Raw genomic sequence first — 20,350 nt, 5'->3', positions numbered from 1 at the left:
GAGAAATTATTTAATTGCATTAATATGGTTATTTATATTATTTAAAATTATTTATAAATATTTAAATGTAATTTCCAAATCCATTATTTCCATGCTATTAAACACATTACATAATTTGAGATGAGATGGAAGTGACATTGATGGAACTACGTAAACAGTGGTCATAATATGAGATCTGGAGCAATTATTCTTTTATAATTTTAACAGAATTCTCCTTAATATGTTTTCTTTTTGGAAATGCAAACAAAACCGCATTGACAGCTTGACTTTTAGACACACCTTTAAAAGAGAAGTCATTAACCTCATTACATGGATAAAGTAATTCTCTTTTTTGTGTCTTAAAATAGGTTCCACGTATAAAGCAGTTCTAATAGGCTGATTGCTGCGTCAGTGATGCATTGTTGGAAAGAGAAAGGTGTGTCCTGCATCAGAAAGAAATGACGATTAACGTCAGCAAAACCAAGGAAAACCAGAAAAGTTAGTTGCTGTGCGACGTCTTCTGCTGCCTGTCTAGTCACTAACTTCTAAAAGAAATCTACATTTTGCAGATGACCTAGCCATCTAATGGTGAGTTGCTTATTCAAATATCTGGCTTATTCTTTTCACAAGAGCAGTCTGTTTTAATAAAATATGAAAAAGTATTGACAATCTCTATACAGCATATAGCCTAAATAGAAACAGTGAGAGACTCTGATTGCAGTCATGAAATACACTTGGGGATTTTCCAGAAAACATTACAACTTTTAAATTTAAACTGTTGCTTTAGATACAACAAAATAAAGTTGAACTGCTTTGAGTTCACTTCTGTTGTGACAACTTATAGCCTACTCAAGATATAGCCTAGGCTTATGGCAGAGTATTGTGAAGAACAAATTAGGCCTAGATGGACTCATTGTTATGAAAATAATTATGAAATAACTACATTTTGTTCATTATGTCTTGTTGTATTCAAAAATTGCTTTGTTTATGAATTACATCTGTAGTTTAATCAGTGAAGATGCACAATGAACGTCTCTGGTAAAATGTGAAGGTGGACCCTGAAATTGTTAAGTGACGCTACTTTTAATTTTGTTCTTTTCTAATTTGTTATTATATTATTATTTATTATTTTCATTTAGTCCGCACTCGTGTCGTGTGTTTACATGTAGCCTACTGTTTACAGCAGAGGGTGGTAGAGAGCTGGTTAGCCCTGCAGGCAGCGCATGTGTACGCATGCGCAGTTCTGTCCAGCGCAGCCGCAGCGCACAGCCCGTCTTCTGATGGCATGAGTGACTGCTGGAGGAGCTGCGGTAACTGCCTTGCTGTCTGCGCACACACGGGCTTTATACATTCAGCGTCTCTATGGACTGGACTGTTGAAATCCTGCCCTAGTGTGAAAACTGACCGCTGACGACGGGCTTGAACCCTCAGTGTGCGCTTGTGTGCAAGGTTATGCAACTTTACCTCGCTCCATGGAAAGTTAATATTTAGCTAAAACCCCTGGAATTGAAAAAGACTTCAAGGTAAACAGTTTGAGACGGGTTTTAATCTAGTATGTGTGTGTCTGTGCCTGTTGCAGTAAGGAGGTGAATGCCGTCCAACGTTCGTTGTTTGTTGTGGTTGTTTATATAGTTGTCCATGTAGTTATTCAGGGTCAATTCATCTAGCTTCTTGTCAGCTAGTAAAACACAGTTTAAATACTAAAATAAGGTATAACAGTTGTCATTTTTGAGACTCTTAAAACAGTTCCAGCATTTCAGTTTGAGGTCTAGACTGTCCGTTAGCCACCACTGCTAACTCCTTTAGCCAGAGTCTCAGATATCTCAGCAAGACTCCGCTTAACACTGACCAGTTTAAAGTATGCATAATGTATCATATTCCTTTATAGGTTATATTGATATAATCTGCTATATGTTGGCAATTTATCATAATTATTATTAGATTTATTCTAAATCATGCACACGTATGTCGTACGACTGATGTTATGAGCTGGGTTGTTTGCCAACATATATTTAAATGCCATTGGATTTGCTCTGTTATTTGTTAGCCTTATTATTTTGAGTTTTGAATAATAGTTCCACATTTGTGGTCAGAGGTTAATGCACGTGCGTCTGGTCACAACATTGTCACGGATCACAGTGCCACGTTTAGATGTCTAGGGTGGGGTGAGACCCAGCATGCATTGATCAGAAGAAACTAGAGGAGTGTGATCACATTAAACAGAAACAAACACATTAGTCCATTGTGTTTCTATACTATTACACAAAGCAAACATCAAGAATACTGATGATCTAATCATCATGGGAGTATTTCTATTGTATGCATTCAAATATGTTGCCATATTTGCTGGACTAAAAGGTTTTGGAGGAGATGAGCAGGTTACCAGTGAGTACCGGGACAAAACATGGTCTCTAATCTTGATATTTCATAGTTTTCATAGTGACATATAGAAAATATAAAAATAAATGTTTAAAATAAATAAAAAAATAAACATTTACTTAATATTAAAATTCACTACATATAAAAACCTGTAAAAACTGTCCTATAAAAATGAGGGGTGACTAGTTTTACCTGCTTTAAAAAATATTTGCATAGTGTTTATTTTGTAATTTTGTTAGGGACATTCTAGTGATCATCTCTAATTCAAAGTTTGGAGTGTAAATATTTGTGGAAAAGCTATTTTAAAACTAATAACAGGTAAAGATGTTTCATCCAATGTCTAAAGCCCGGGATACACTGCACGATTTTAGCAATCCTAAGATCATTACAAATCACACTCTGCGACATGGATCTATTAAACTTGGGTACGACAAGCATGTAGACTGTACGCTGATGACACCTATTAGGCTTGTTCGAGATGCATCGGCGCTGCGCAGACCAATCGGTGTGTGACATCAAAGTACCGCGAGAGCGATTCAATAGCATAAGAAGTCGTATGCTCTCCAATCGCTCTCGCAGTACTTTGATGTCATACGCTGATCGGTCTGCGCAGCGCCGATGCATCTCGAACAAGCCTATTGACTCGTAGGCTACGATGCAAGTTTCTATAGAAGAATAAAACGTCATCAGCATGCGCTAGTGGTAAACAAAAAGACCATGTTGAATCACACTTTGGCAGTTGTAGTTTTTATGTGTGCTGAAAAAAAAGGAAGCGGCGAAAGAAGAAGGGAAAAGAGCTTGAGGTAAGCAGTTTTAAGTTTTAGCGCCATGTTGCATTGATTTCATTTCGCATTTTTATTGGCTGGTCAGTAGACGTAGGTCGTAACAGCAAACACACTGTGCGATGATCATGCTGAATTTCTGACACTGTCAGAAAGTTATCGTAGGCTATCTTTGGTCGCAAGAACGGGAAAATGGCCGTCTTTGAACTCGCCACGTCTTTGAACTCAGAAATCGCCACGATTGTTTCACGATGGCAATCTTTCGTCTAGGACAGCAAAAAATTGTGCAGTGTATCCCGGGCTTAAAATAATCATGTATCAAAGGGCATTTTTGATGGCATATGTACTCTTGTTATAATCTGTTGTGTTACCATTTAAAGTTCATTTTGACTAAATAATACAGTTCGTTAATGAAAATGTAAACATTAGGGCCATGCAGAGTGGTGTGATTAGCTGATCAATGGCTTTAGGAAAACTGCCAACTATGATGTTTTTTTTCTCCCTTCCATTTATCTTTGGTGTTAACATTTTTAAGAGTGATCAGATTTCTAGTCCAGGAAGTCTGTGTTGGAGGAAAAAAAAACACCTTCCTCTAGTTCAGATACTTGCCTCTCACCTTCATCCTCTGACCCCATCAAGGTCGTTAGAACCACGAGTAAAACGTGAACCACTGGATCTTTAACTCGGGCTTTGCAGTGATTACAGCTGATCCCCCTCTGATCGCTGCTGATCCACTTTAGTTGTGAGCCCATCCTTCTTCTGTGAACACCAAACTGCAGTGTTATGTGCTGTTGTAGCACTTCACTGGAACATGCAGATTCAGGAATTTGACTGTATTGTGACCTGAGGTATGTTTGTCAGTCATGTGATAAGATTTCCTTGATTTGTCAGGCTGATAATCTTGAATGTGACTACGTAATGCTTCTGACAGTCTTCTAGTCTGTTGTGGTGGGAATGCTAATGCTTGATGTTGACTGACTTAGTGGTGGCTTGCGGGTGTAAATGTGTCTTGAGATTTTAATCGAATTCATGCGACCAAATGACTTGCCTCTACTTGCCTTCTAGAATTCTTCTTGTCTGGTAGAGGGGACTTTGTTTTTTGCTTACATTTGATGTTATATTTTCCCCTTATGGATGCTGGGATCGTTCATTGTTCTTATTCACGCGGCCCAGCCATGTTGGTGCACTGCTCCATCTCACTTCATACAATTTGTCACATTGAATAGAAGATTCCCTGCAGGAATGCTTTGTTAAAGTCTTGTGGCCTTGTATAAACTTGCTCTTCACTCCCTCTCTTTCTCTGTCCTTCCTTTCTCACCCATTTACACACATACACACTCAGACAAACATCTTGCTTCCATTTGGCCTGAGCAAATGGAACTTGTGTTTGCTTTGCAGACAGGCATTATTTCAGTTCCTTTTTAAGAGTATCTTATATCTCAGACTGCATGACTGTGGGAATTTCTAACCTTGAGTCAGGCAGTAGTGCACAGACGTAAGCAAACCAGCCGATTCCCTCACAGCAAAGTGCTGACTGGTGAAAAAGAGTGGAAAAATATAATGCAACAAAAAAAAAAGCTGCTTAGTATATAAGGTATCCTGAATCCCTTTTTGCAAAGGTCAGTCTTGCACAGACCTTTTTTGGTCTAACAGTGACAAGTCTGTTGTTATATTGTGTCTGGCAAAGGCCCTTTCATCTTTCGGTATTCAGATGTATTGTTGCTGCTCTGTCATTGTCATCTCCTTTGAAAAACAATGTGGAAAACTAGAAGTGCAGTCTTGATTTACACATGCTGTTGCAGAAGATCATTAGATAAGATGCCACCTGCAAGATGGCCACTTGCTGCAGGCCTATACAGAGAACATCATTAAACTTAGTGTGGTTTGAAGACTTAAACATTCCATTACAATAAGTCCCTAAAGTGTGTTACTTAATATGGAAGCAGACCATCTGGGCCATGAGTCATCGATGCATGGAGTTAGTGGCACGATTAAAGGGTTCGTTCACACCAAAATGAAAATTCTGTCATATAATTACTCAAACACGTGTCGTTCCAAACCCGTAAGACTTTGTTAATCTTCGATACACAAATGAAGAGCTTTCTGTCCCGCCATAGACAGCTACGCAACTGAAACTTTGATGCTTCAAAAAGTTCATGAAGAGATCATAAAACTAATCCATATGAACTGGTTTAGTCCAAATTTTCTGAAGATACTCGATCGCTTTATACAAGGAACAGATTTAATTTAGTTAGAATGCGTTTGTGACTAAGGGGACATTTACACGACAATGATAAAATAATTTTTGTTGCCTACAGCAAAGGAAATCAAAAGCAGAAGTGTGACTTGCATGAATTGTTTGGTAGAAATGTTTTGTTACTTCATTTGTGAAGCTGTCCAATGCATCCTTTTGAGGTGGGGCTATTTTTCCATTTGTTTAAACTTCTGGTTATATTTTACAGAACTAATGCCTGTTAACACCAAGAAAAGATTCAGAGCAATATTTTAATATTTTAATATTAAATATAATATTTTAATTTGAATGAACAGCTAACAGTTAATGCCTCTGTTAACTCAAACATTCATCGGTCAGTGCAACTTTTTTTTTTACGGAGGGGTGTTCTAATCTCTTTTCCATCACTCTACAAATAATGCTGGCCATACAACCAGTAAAAGTTTTGCGCTTTTGGTCACATGCCCAGGGCCGTTGCTTTTACATAAAACTACGGCTTGATGGCACTCAAGAAGTATTGTGACTAGCGTTTTTGTGGTTGATCATTGAGTTACATAGACAGTGTTGGTAGGCATAGAACAAGTGTCAAATTACAATTGTTATAAGGCAAATTAAGTTAGAATAGGAGAATTACACAATACTACAAGTATTATTTTGATATTGAAAAATTGCCTGAATCTTTTACAGGTTATGGTGAAAAACGCTAAGCCCTGACTACCTGAAATTGTCTGTTGTTAAATACCTATTCCTCTCGTTTATCTCACAGTGAAATTATTTTCCTTGTACTGAACATGTGTTGGAAATGATAAATAGCTGTTTTCCAAAATAACCCTATGCTGTGTTTGCCGGTTGTTGTCCTAAAGCTCTCTCTATATTGATGTGTGTTGTTAGGGCCACAGGTTGGCTGTCCTGTGGACTATTTGGACAGCTGAAGCAGAATCTATAACAAACAGTGGAGGACACAGAGCTTTAGCTAAAGACATGACCGCCTCCTGCTCGCTTAGTTTAAAGTTCACTCACAGAGAGACAGGTTGGGCTTGCACTGTTTTTATCGCTTAAAAGGAATGGTTCACCCAAAAATGAAAAATTGTCATTATTTGTTCACCCTATGTTGTTTCAAATCGATATGATGTTATTCTTTTTCATGGTGCAGAAAAGGACAATTTTTGAAGAATCTTCACACTCTCTTCAATATGATTAAAAAACTAAAAATAGACCTTATGACTTATCAGACTTCAAAAAAGAAGCAACTCAAGTCTCATTTTCTTTCCTAGATATTCAAATGGTATTCTCTAAATTACGTAAAACCTGAGGAGAATTACACAATACTACAAGTATTATTTTGATATTGAAAAAATGCCTGAATCTTTTACAGGTTATGCTGAAAAACGCTAAGCTCTGACTACCTGAAATTGTCTGTTGTTAAATACCTAAAAATGATCTCAACGCTGTTGAGGCTGCTTGATTATGGCAAAAATAATAATCATGATTATTTTGGTCAGTATTGTAATCATGATTATTTAACACAATTAGCCTACTCTATGTGTGGACCATATGACCAAAGTAATTTATTTAATGATGCCTATATATTAAGTATATATTTGCTGGAAATGATATCTAAATTTTAAATACCAGTAACATTTTAGAATTCTCTTAGAATTCTTTTAGAATTTTAATACCACAGCAGAATATTAGGCTAACTAATGGAAAAGACATAAAAAATGATTGAAAATAAATAGGCCGTTAGCTATACAATAAAAAGAAAAAAGCAAATTACAAACAACAGGTCAAATAAAATAGAAAAAAAGATACAAATGAAACAAATGGTGCTTTATGTTTTTCACGCAATTAAGTCTCAAAGTATTCAGCTAACAGCCTACTACAGAAATTGAATAATCAAATGAAAAATAAAACGCAGCATTATCGAATTGAAAATCGAAATTGCGATTCAATTGCGATTAATTGCACAGCTCTGCTTGGCGTGACACACAAAGGCATCAGTGTGATTGATTGTGATCGTACATGCTTCACCAGGGGGAAAGATTACCCGGATACAACAACTTAATTTAGTGTTTTTTTTTTTTTTTTTGTTTTTTTAACACAATATTATTGTAAAACTTCAGATGACTTGAAATGTAATGTTAAAGTTGTGTGGACTTCTTTTCTTTTCCTTTTTGAGCTTGGCAGACATGGTTGTTATTATCTGTGATTGAATGGAAACGAGCCTTGTAAAGATTCTTCAAAATATCATGAGGATGAGTAAATAATGACAGAAGTACATAAAACATTAGTGTATGTTGCGGTGAAAACCATAACAGTAATTTTTTATGTTGATGCATAATCATTTTAGTCTAGACAGCACGTCTGACTCTAGTCTCTTTATCAGACAGATCATTTTTTCATTATATATAAATTTTGCAATCAAAAGGTTTTCTGCAGTCCTGTGCAGCGTGCTACATTAGCGGGATCAGTGTAGGGACGTACCACTAATAAAGGTGGTAATCTCTAGCTGCTGTTTCCTGTTTTCCTGTGCAACACAGGATCTGTGCCAGCATGCATGTCTGCAGGTTTCTACTCAGCTTGACATAATGACAGACTTTGTTATTATTTTTTGCTCTTTGTCTTTAATGAACACTCACTTCTCTGGCTCTCACTCTGGATATGTAGCTCTGGCCAGTTAATGGGTTGCTGGAAAATGTTGTGTTGACTTCAGCATGTTCAAAAGTCCATGTAGTCTGTTTTTTCCTTCTTCTGAACCTCCAGCAGTGTGGATAGAAAGTGCATGCACATCACTTTCTTGTTCACCTTCCAGGATGAGCTGAGGTCTGGCTGTCAGGGGTTTTTATTGAAAATATATCATTGTCAGCTGGAGATTAGTCTGGGGTCATGACGGAGGCTTGGAGTCATGAAATAATTTGCCTCTGTACAATAAATATAATTCACTATTTCTCCAATGAGAAAAAGAAAAGAAAAGAGGGTCACAGTATTTTGTTGTCATACAGTTATTTTGTTTTATGTATCTCTATAGGGATGGCTGTTTTGTGAAATCGATTGTGCTTTTTTTTTTTTTTTTTTTTTTTTTTTTTTTATAGCTCTGACAACAGAGCTATTAAAAATAAAATGCATATTAAAATAGTCAAGTCACCTTCATTTATATAGAGCTTTATACAATATAGATTGTTTCAAAGTCTTTACAGTGATAACAGGAAAATTATGCATTTCGGATGTTGTTCAGCTGAAGTCAGTTCAGTGTTGATTCATTTCCGTTGTAAATTGAATTAGTTAATTTCTTCTATAAATCAGTTCTGCAAAAAAAAAAAAAAAGTCATCGTCCAGCTCAGTTAAGTTCTCATACACCGAACGAACACAGTGTGATTATGATTCAGGCTGCATCTCGCCGGTGTGGAGCCGAAGCCGGCCATAGTGGTCTGTGCGGAGGACCTGTCTGGTTCTTGTGGTCTTTGCTGAGGATCTGTGCCAGCATGCATGTCTGCAGGTTTCTACCCAGCTTGACATAATGACAGACTTTGTTATTGTTTTTTGCTCTTTGTCTTTAATGAACACTCACAATGGCTGTCATTTTGACGAGGCCTTCCCAGGGGATTGTCTAGTAGACACGGTCTCTGCTGATATTCAGGGCTGCGTTGTGGTCGTTTCTAGGTGCAGGTCCATTATCTGATCTGGATATGGACTGGATCCGGCTGACTACGGTAAACTCGGGATAAGGATGAGACAGACAAACTAATATTAGCGCAGATGTCATTCTTTTTAGGTTGTAACAAGTACATTGGGTGTTATAGGAAGTGTTCCCAGTTCCAGTTGGTCTAATTTATGCAGTCTAACAATCATTTAACTGATTTGAATAATAGAAATTGATCATGTTATGTGTATGCCAGGTTAAAGAGATGTGTTTTTAGTCTAGATTTAAACTGACAGATATATTTTTTTAGATGGAAAAATGCAGTTTACAGATGTTAGAAATGTGGCTTTCAAATAAAAGATTGGTATCAAAGAGCACACTCAAATTCCTAACTGACGACGAAGACCTGACAGAGCAGCCATCAAGTGTTAGACAGTATTCTAGGTTGTTACGTGCAGAGATTTTTGGTTCAATAATTAAAATCTGTTTTTTTTTTTTATTTTGTTTGTTTTTTTCAGAATTAAGTAGTAGGAAATTTCTAGTCATCCAATTTTTATACCAACTACGCAGTTCGTTAATTTTTTTTTGAATAGATTTGTTTCGTCAGGGCACATTAAAATGTAGAGCTGAGTATCATCAGCTTAACTGTGAAAACTAATGCCATACTTCCTAATGATATCTCCCAAGGGTAGCATGTACAAAAGAAAAGCAATGGTCCTAGTACCAAGCCTTGCGGTACTCCATACTGAACTTGTGATCGATATGACATCTCTTCATTTACTGCTACAAATTGGTAACCATTAGATAAGTATGATTTGAACCATGCCAATGCAATTCCACTAATTCTAATGTAATTTTCAAGTCTATTCAAAAGAATGTTGTGGTCGATAGTATCAAATGCATCACTAAGATCCAGTAACACTAATAGAGAGATACAACCATTACGGATGATAAGAGTAAATAATTTGTAACTCTAATGAGAGCAGTCTAGTACTATGATACGGTCTAAATCCTGACTGTAAATACTCGCAGATACCATTTCTTTCTAAAAAGGAACATAGTTGTGAGGATACTGCCTTTTCTAGTATTTTTGACAGAAAAGGTAGATTCAAGATTGGTCTGTATTTAACTAATTTTCTAGAATGAAGTTGCGTTATTTTAAAAAAGAGGTTTAATAACAGCCAGCTTAAAAGTTTTTGGTACATATCCAAATAACAATTATGAATTAATAATATTAAGATAAGAAGAGGATCTATGACTTCTGTAAGTATCTCTTTCAGTAGCTTAGTTGGTATAGGGTCTAACATACATGTTAATGATTTTGATGATTTAACAAGTTTAGACAATTTTTCCTCTCCTATAGCAAAGAATGAATGGAATTGTTCCACAGGGGGTCTATAGCCCGACGTCTGATGCAATACTGTAGTAGACAGTTGCATGGTTATAATTTTCTCTCTAATATAATCAGTCTTGCAAGTAAAAAAAAAATCAAAAAGTGTTTGGAAACCTCTAAAGTTGAAGCTTTATTTCTCATTAATTTAGCCACTGTATCAAATAAAAATAGTATGCAAAATTTAAATTTTTTTATTTCTTATGTAACCAATAACATTTCAACATAAATCTAACTTCAACCTATACATTTATGAAAAATCAATAAATATATAGGTAACACTTTACATTTGTTAACATTAGTTTATGTTAGTTAATACATTACCTAACAGTGAGCAATACATTTGTTGCAGTATTTATTAATCTTTGTTAATGTTAGTTAATAAAAATCCAGCTGTTCATTGATTGTTCATGTTCACAAAGCATTAACTAACATTAACAAATACAACTATGATTAATGTATTAGTAAATGTTGAAATTAACATTATCTAAGATTAATAAATGCTCTAGAAGTATTGATCATTCTAGTTCATGTTAACTAAAGTAGTTAACAACTGTTCCATCAATGCAAGACTCCAATTATTTCAGTTTAAAATTGCAGTATTCTAAATCCAAACTACACAAGATCTACCCAGCTGTGTCTCCAATTTGTGATTGATGTCAGGGTGCAGAGGGAACTTTCTCATTCTTTTTGGTTCTGCCTGAAACTCCAGAGTTACTGGCAAGGTATTTTTTCTTGGTATTCAGCGGCATATGATCAGAATCTCCCTCCTGAAATGGAATTGGCCATTTTTGGCTATTCGGATATTCCTCTTCCTTCAAAGATATTCCTCTTTGCCTTATTATTTGCAGCTGGCATTGATGCTGGGCATGGTTGTGGCTAAGAGAATTATATTAAGCTCCCTCATGTTTTCAGAGATGGCTTGCTGAGATGGTCTCTGTCTTAAACCTTGAAAAAATATGGTTTAATGAAGCAAAATCTCGTATTAATTTTTTGCTGATTTCTATCCCCCTCTTTAAACTGTTTATCTTCCCTATATTTTATCTATATTTGCAATATTCTAACTGTATTTTTACTAGTTGGCTACATGTTCTACACCAATTTCTATCCCTAATTTCTAACTGTAAAGCAATTCATAAATTCATTATCATCTAATATAATATTGAAATGGTTGTTTTCTTCTGCAGTATGTTGATTGCACAGTTTTTAAGTTCTGTTTTTCACAACGCCTTTACACAGAGATCTGTCTAAAAATTGACAATTCATTGTGACCACACAGATATGTGTCTGTGTTGCCTTTCATGTGTCTATTTCTGTTGTTGTACTTAGTAGATAATAGTTCTTTCGTTAGAAGAGGGAGTTATCCTTGGGAATTTTTATTAAACATAATAAAAATGCATGAGGCCTGACCTTCCTTTTTTTTTTTTTTTTTGTCTTGTTCAGCAAACACAGCCCAGCACTTCTGTATGAATCATTTAGAAGGCCAGGGCAGAGGAAGTGATATTGTTCTGTTTCCTAGCAGTTACTCTTCTCCTCTGTGTATGAAAACGCTAAGTTAGGCTTACCCAAATGATGTTTTCATTACTTACAGTATTGACTCACCTCTTTGACAGTGCCAGCACTCTCAGTTGGACCACAGCTGAGAGAATGACAGAATTTCTGATGTGGTGTGAGTTTAGTTCCTTTTGCTTTCTTACTAACTTGTTGATATTTAAAAAAACTGAGCTAATGAGTGGATCAGTGGACAAGAGTATGAAATCTGATTTTGGTTTATGAAACCAGGCAGATTGTATTTGCATGTGTGTGTAGCTTCTAATGCACGGACACAGCTTTGAGCAGACTTTGTATGGACTTATGAGCTAAATTTGGGCTGACTTTATTTTGCAAAAAAGTGTATATATAAAATATGTACAGTATCTCACAAAAGTGAGTACACCCCTCACATTTCAGCAACAATTTTGTTATGTTCTCAAGGGACAACACTATAGAAATGAAAACTGGATATACTTTAGAGTAGTCAATGTGCAGCTTGTATAGCAGTACATATTTACTGTCCTCTGACAATAACTCAACATACAGCCATTGTCTAAATAACTGGCAACTAAAGTGAGTACACCCTAAGTGAACATGTCAAAACTCTGTCCAAAGTGTCAATATTTTGTGTGAGCACCATTGTTATCTAGCATTGCCTTAATCCTCCTGGGAATGGAATTCACCAGAGCTACACAGGTTGTTGCTGGGATCCTCTTCCACTTCTCCATAATGACATGACGGAGCTGCTGGATGTTAGACACATGGCGCTTCTCCACCTTCCGCTTGAGGATGCCCCACAGGTGCTCAATAGGGTTCAGGTCTGGAGACATACTTGGCCACTCCATCACCTTCAGCTTTCTCAGCAAGGCAGTTGTCATCTTGGCGGTGTGTTTGGGGTCATTATCATGCCGTTCAGCCCAGTTTCTAAAGGGAGGGCATCATGTTCTGCTTCAGAATGTCGCAGTACATGTTGGAATCCATGTTTCCCTCAATGAAGCAGAGCTCCCCAGTACCAGACGCAATCATGCAGCCCCAGACCATGATGCTACCACCACCATGCTTGACTGTAGGCAAGACACAATTTTCTTGGTACTCCTCACCAGGGTGTCGCCACACATGCTGGACACCATCTGAGTCAAACAAGTTATCTTAGTCTCATCAGAACACAGGACATGGTTCCAGTAATTCATGCTTTTGGACAGGTTGTCTTCAGCAAACTGTTTGCGGGCTTTCTTGTGAGCCAGCTTCAGAAGAGGCTTCCTTCTGGGTTGACAGCCATGCAAACTGACTTGTTGCAGTGTGCGGCATACAGTCTGAGCACTGACAAGCTGACCTTCCGCTTCTGCAACCTCTAAAGCAATGCTGGCAGCACTCATGCATCTGTTTTTTGAAGCCAGCTTCTGCACCTGATGCACAGCACAAGGTCTCAACTTCTTTGATTCAACTTCTTTGGCCTGTTCCGAGTGGAACTCGTCTTGGAAAACCTCTCTCTATGATCCTGGCCACTGTGCTGTAACTCAGTTTCAGGGCGTTACTGATCTTCTTATAGCCGAGGCCATCTTTGTGGAGAGCAACAATTCTAATTCTCAAATCCTCAGAGAGTTCTTTGCCATGAGGTGCCATGTTGAACATCCAGTGATCAGTATGAGAGAATTGTACTCAAAGCACCAAATTTTAACTGCTTTAATACAAGATCCACACATTTGTATGGTCCTATCAAGCAGACAAAAACATGAACTTGATGAATAGGACATGTGGCTTTGCATGGTTAAACAACATACAACTGTTATCACTTAGGGTGTACTCACTTTTGTTGCCAGCTATTTTGACAATAATGGCTGTATGTAAAGTTATTTTCAGATGACAGTAAATCTATACTGCTATACAAGCAGCACATTGACTACTCTAAAATATATCCGTTTCATTTCTATAGTATTGTCCCTTATACTAAAATAGTTGCTGAAATGTGAGGGGTGTACTCACTTTTGTGAGATTATGTATGTATAATATTATATTGTAATATTACAAGGATTCAATGTATCTATAATTAGTGTATATATGTATTTTATTTATATCAGATACACCTGTCAATTCTTGATTGCTCCTTAATTTGTATCTGCACTTTGTTCTGGTCTTCCTGTCTATACCCCGCCTCTTTCTGTGTCACTCTTCTGACTGTAACGCTGTCTAAGAAAGGGTGTTTCCAACTTTGACTGCTCTGAGTCATTTCTAGGCATTTTGATGGGGAATACTATAACATTTTGTTTTTGGTTGTTTGTGAAACCACAGAAGCCATGCATAAGCGTGTGGTCATAATTTGTCAGAAATGGTGATTGCAAGAGGAAACGTGAGATCTGTCTTGTAGAGGATTCAGAGAAGTGCCACATGCAAATGAGAAACCTGCTTTGTTGTAAAGAGGTAGACTTCCCCTGGGTTTATCATTACAGCTCACTTATGTCGTGAAGCTCTGCGCGGTGAGCTCAGACGTCACAGAGGCTTTGCAGGAAAGGATTTTTTTTTCTCTGTCGGGTGAATTCCAAGGCATGAATTAGTGTTACAGCTGTAAAAGGGAAGGTAGAAGCTTACACAACTGCTTCTGTCTACTTTACAGCTGCCTCTGTGTCTTCTACTTGAGCACTTTGACCCCAGGTGACACCTAGACAACAGTGTGACTTTGGAATCTGTCAGACATCTCAGAAGACTGCAGAGATAGTTAGATCACAAGAGAATATCGTCTTCAAATACTGTTATTTCTCCTGTGGATTTGTTTATGGAATTAACGAGGACCTCAGTTAGGGTGACGTTTTTCTTCAGGTAAGAGCAAAGTACACCTAGGAAATCCTAGATGGAAACGGAGGATTCTTGCCTTTCTAATGTTACACTGTCATGGTTCCCAGTTGTCTTCGTACTGTCAGTTACTGCTTTGTGCCTTTTTAATGTCTTCAGGTTCAGTGTGATTCAGTTTGAGCGAATCAGTGTTTTTACTACTGCCGTTCTGGTGGGAAGTACACAACTACCTCAAATATTTCCTTAGTCCAAACCTTCTAAAGGTCGTCTTTTGAAAATATAGAATGACAGATAGCATCAGTTTCCAATCTAAGGTGTACACGCCTAACTAATGACCTAGTAAACCAATTTGCTTTTGTAGCTGTAAGGAAGAAGTGTTTCATAAAACCCTTTACACAGCACTTTAAAAAGCTCATGAAATGGCTTCACAAATATAGTTTTCTTTCCTGTGCCGATGTAGCCTATTTTTCAATGAAAGAGGAAGGTGGTCCAGGACACATTTAAGAGCTTTTTTATGTCTATGATGCAAACTAAAGGATGTTGGCCACAAATCATGCTTTGCTATTTGATAATTATAATTTGCTATGTTAAGTCAAAGACAAGTATTTGTTCTTGGTGGAAGGTACATGCCCATTTTAGGGAGAATTTTATTGGATAAATAATTAGACTTGCAATTGGAAGATGAGACCTCAATATTTTGATTATATAAGAATACGAAATACAGCAAATGCCTGTATCCGCTAAACTGTTTTTTCCAAGTTTTAGGAGTATACTAGCATATAGATGACCTCAAAGCTATAGGCATGGACTAAAAGACACTGAAATCCAATTGTCTTTTAAAGAGCCACTTTTGAAGAGGATGCCAAACAAAAGCGATGTCTAATGTCTTTTATGTCTTTGTCTTTTATTGTCAGATGATTACAAAGGGTCACATTTTTATGGATGCTCTGCTTTATGGCAGATGAATGATTATTTTTGCCATATACGTATATATCATATGGGTGAAATGTGCTAAGACCAAAACTTCACTGACTTAAAAAAAACTAAAAGCCACAGTGGCTAACTGGCTATGATGAATGCTTAATTTTACCAGACACTTGTTTAACCAGACAGTTTTCTTTTTAGACAAGTGACATTATCTTGTATGTTGTTACTGGCAATTTACCTATAATCTCAATGCAATGTTATTTGGTTAAAATGAACCTATATGAAATCATTTGTTGCTTCTTAGCAACAGCATTTCTTGCCCAATGTCAATCCTATGTCTGACAGGCTGCACCCCACTGTGACTTGCAAAGAGAACTTTCATTTGACTAGTGCTGGGTGTTAACCCTGCTGACCTATATGGGAAATAATGGAGAATATAGTCATGGGAATATTATGTAAAAATGTAATCTGATCATTTTTCAAACGTCATCAACTGCCTTTACCAGCAAGTATATTTACCAATTCTTAAAGGGATAGTTTACCCAAAAATAAAAATTGTCATAATTTACTCACCTTCATGTTGTTCCAAACCTGTATGATTTTTTTCCTACGTGGAACATTTTTTGTTTGTTTGTTTTTTTTTTTTTTTGTCCAAAGTCCGTGGTAAGCAACATTCTTCAGAATATCTTCTTTTTGTGTTCCACAGAAGAAAAAAAGAATTTTAATGTTTGGGTGAACTATTCCTTTAGTAGTTTTAAAAATAGTCCTTTTTTTTTTTTTTTTTTTAAAGCAAAGCAACAAAAAAAGGCATATAAGGGAAAGTGAACAATGGCACTGTACAGTCCAAACCAAGTATGAAAACCAGTGTGTTTGTTTGTGGTAATATAAACTTTGCCACATTCAAATCAGTCTGCATGCATATTTTGGACAGTGCAAAGCTGTTTTCATTGACCTGAATTTTTTCATACACAAGAATGCCTGTGTGAGGGATTTGGTCTTTCAGGCCATCCCCACAAACAAATCTAAAACGGTTCCTTAAGTTTCATTTCTTAAAGCATCTTATTGAAGAAATTGCCTCAGTTAGTTTCACAGTTTGTAAGATATTGTAGTAACACAAACATTCTGCAAAATTTTTGCTGTAATTAGCTTATTCAGGATTAATTTAAGATGCACTCTACACAAGAAAAAAGATTGCTAGTGATGTGGACATGCTGTAACTGTTGAGATGTGTTTACTAGATTTAATTTTTTTTTTCTGTAATATTGTCAGATGTTCTGATATACCCTTTTAATTTGTCTCATTGTTCATTGTATCTATACATTTGTTCAATATATGCCATTTAAGTAGCTTACATAATATTAGCATAAACACTATCATAAGTGACTGACACCTGAAGAAAAAGCAGTCTAACAACTATGAAGTTGCTTTAAACACACTTTATCTAGAAGAGCATGATGATGATGATTTTTAAAAATAAACAAAACTATCATGTGATTTGACAAATTACATATTATATAAAACCAAGAATTAGAGTTTATAACAAGAAACTTCTCATATCCTGACACTAGTTTGCTAAAATTAAAGCCTTTAAGATGTTTTCTGAATTGTAACAATTTTGTTTTCCCCCTTAAATAATCTTTATTTTATTTTTACACAGGTGGCGACAGACAAGGTAGCAGGCAAGCTGAGTTCGACTCTTTCATGGGTAAAGAACTCAGTGTCGCACACGGTGAGTCAGATGGCTAGTCAGGTGGCCACGCCCTCTTCGCTGCACACTACTGTGGCTTCATCCACTGCCTCGCTGTCCTCGCCCTCCTCAGCCTCCCCGACCCAGCTCAGCCCAGATGATGTGGAGCTGTTGGCCAAACTAGAGGAGCAGAACAGGTATGAGTGCTTCACCGAATGTCGTCTGGATGATTTGTTCCCAGTCTTTAGTGTTTACCAAAGCACAACACTTTTAACAATTTTCCCATTCCCAAAAGCATTTTGGGAGCACCGTTTTGTCAGAACATTGCAGTGCTTATTGGGTCTCTTTGGGCTGTGTTCAAAATATTGATACGCTGATGTATCGTCACATACTCTTTGCTGATATGAATACCGAAACAGCTGCTTCTGTATCAATTCCACAGCACGTGCACAGACTTGTGGACAGCACTTAATTTGAATACAAGAAAAGCATTTGTAAAGGAACTGAAGCATATTTTATGCTGAAAAGCAGGAAATTGAAACATCTGCAAGCTTTTTTTTTTTTTTTAAGGAAATTTTGTTGTTTGTGTATAATTTGCCTTCGGTCTTGCCAACTTTAAAGTTTGTCCAACCTTGTGTTGAAGAGCTCTAGTCTTGTCCAGCTTCTTTTCTGGTGTGGTCCAAATTTAGCCTGCTCTCTAATACAAACAGTGATATGTCAAGAGCACTGACATGATGTTAACACAGTGAAGCCTTTACTGGGGTGGCTGTGTTGTGTTCTCAGACAAGTGATGGCACAGTACTTTTCCAAATATAGAACCTGTGAGAGATAAAGGGTTGTGGAGCTGTCTGTCTATCACTCTTTGTTTTCTGTCTATCAGTCTCAGTCTTCCATTGTTTACATTATAACAAGTAGGAGAATTGCTCACACCTAGTTGTAGGAAATGTCTTGAACATGGTTTGCAAATTTGCTCCAAACTGTAATGTTCATGCGAGTGACTCTGGTTCGAGTCTTGCCGGTGATGTGTCCTGATCCTATTCCACCTCTCACTCTGCAGGCTGCATTTGTTTGTATACAGTAAGAACGGTAATATTGTGAAATATTATTACAGTTTTAAATATATTATAGTATATTGCAAAATAAAATAATTTCCTGTCAATTATAATTTATTCCAGTTTTTTTGTAATTATGTAAAAGTCTTTACTGTCACTGTTAATCAGTTTCATGCATCCTTGCAAAAAAAGTGTTAATTTTGTAAAAAAAAAAAAAAAAAAGTCTGAACGGTAGTGTAAATGTAAAATGATTAAAGGGTTAGTTCACCTAAAAATTAAAATTCTGTCATTAATTACTCACCCTCATCTCGTTCCACACCCTTAAGACCTTCGTTCATCTTCGGAACACAAATTAAGATATTTTTCATAAAATCCGATGGCTCAGTGAGGCCTGCATTGCCAGCAAGACAATTAAAACTTTCAATGACCAGAAAGCTACTAAAGACATATTTAAAACAGTTCATGTGACTACAGTGGCATTGAAAGTGTTAATTGTCTTGCTGGCAATGCAGGCCTCACTGAGCCATTGTATTTCATCCAAAATATCTTAATTTATGTTCTGAAGATGAACAAAGGTCTTAAGGATGTGGAACGAGATGAGGGTGAGTAATTAATGACAGAATTTTCATTTTTGGGTGAACTAACCCTTTAACAGTAACATTTATGGTAATGGAACGCATGGCCAACATTTTAACTAATTTATTGCCAACTCATTTATACAAAATTTCACTTTGGTTCAGATAACTCGTAGTTTATTCTAGGAGAACATTTGTTTATCTTTACGGTTTTGCACAGCAAACTGAGGGAGGAAAAAAAATCAACTGTGGATGTGCATTTGTACTTATTCACTTTAGATTTAGTATGTTAACCCATTTTGACCTGTGACCTTTACTAAATGGCAGAGTGGGTGTGGTGCTCAGGCTAGCTGACCTCTGACCCCAGTCTTCATCAGGACAGCTGGAAGCCACAGCTGGTCCCAGAGATCACGAACAATGCCCTATCACCTGCTGTCTCCCACAGTATGCATGCCATTAGTGTAATGCTGTCTGGCACATGTCAGAGAGTGTGTCTCCTCTCAAGCCTCAGCACTTTCATAATGCTTACGTTAGGCAGTTTGTCTGATATTGATAGCAAAGCAGAGTAAAAATGATATATCTGACAGTCATTTAAACCACACTTTCTTTGGAAGGCCTTTTAAAATCAGCTGAATTTACTTAAACTGCCACATTTGAAACCAGGAAGGAGAAATGTAATAAAATAAAGGCCTTTTCCTTCCTGGTTTCACATAAGAAGAAATTGTGACTGTATCAGCATCTGCAACTTATTTCCTGGTCGTTTTAAAGTGTTAATGGGCATGTTGACCTTTTCGTGAGCATTCATTTGAATTTGTTGTTGGCAGATAAAGCCCCGCCCCTTTCCTCATTAAGTATTGATTAGGTTGGAGACCCATTGCTCGCTTTCATCTTGTTGTTTTTGGTATCACAGACTGGTTTCGGTATTAGAGCGGAATCAGAATGATCCGCTTGGGCGAGTGCAACACCCACACAGAGTTCTCTCTGCAGCATGGAAAGTAGGGCAGCTGCTCAGAGGATCTGTGGAGTGTTTGGAGCTCCAATTCTTCACGTGGCCATATGAGCTCGTCTTACCACTGCAGAAATGGGGCCTCGAGTACCACTGATGAATCTTTAAGTTAGGGCTATGCTGATACAATCAGATATGGATACATCACAATTTAATTTCTTACAATGTTACATTGATTCAAACTTATCCACATTTTTATCCATCTCAAGTTCTTATCCATATTTTTATTTATTGTTTAATTCATATTTTCTACAGTTTAGTTAATGAAGAAGAAGCAGCTAGTCTAAACCGACATTTCTATGTGAGGTCAGAGAAACTTCTAAGACATGGCACTCAACAAAACTGTACGAACAGCATGAGAGATTGATACCACAGATTTG

The 20,350-nt window shown here is 36.9% G+C and overlaps 1 protein-coding gene across 5 annotated transcripts in view; it reads left to right on the top strand.

Annotated features, from left to right (window-relative positions):
• The first annotated feature begins 1,223 nt into the window (after window positions 1-1,223).
• evi5b (ecotropic viral integration site 5b) overlaps window positions 1,224-20,350 on the top strand; it is a 58,087-nt gene continuing 38,960 nt past the window's right edge. For 3 of the 5 annotated variants that reach the window (XM_051896399.1, XM_051896396.1, XM_051896400.1), the window contains exon 1: window positions 17,308-17,534. In XM_051896399.1, the coding sequence (XP_051752359.1) occupies window positions 17,389-17,534 (146 nt within the window). In that variant the 5' untranslated portion in view covers window positions 17,308-17,388. Of the gene's footprint in view, window positions 1,503-14,494; window positions 14,751-17,307; window positions 17,535-20,350 lie in introns of those variants that run through there. The other 2 variants (XM_051896397.1, XM_051896398.1) reach the window with 2 other exon arrangements.

The sequence above is a fragment of the Ctenopharyngodon idella genome, chromosome 6 (genome assembly GCF_019924925.1).
Source record: "Ctenopharyngodon idella isolate HZGC_01 chromosome 6, HZGC01, whole genome shotgun sequence".
Lineage (NCBI taxonomy): Eukaryota > Metazoa > Chordata > Actinopteri > Cypriniformes > Xenocyprididae > Ctenopharyngodon > Ctenopharyngodon idella.
This window is presented reverse-complemented; position numbering and strand designations above follow the sequence as displayed.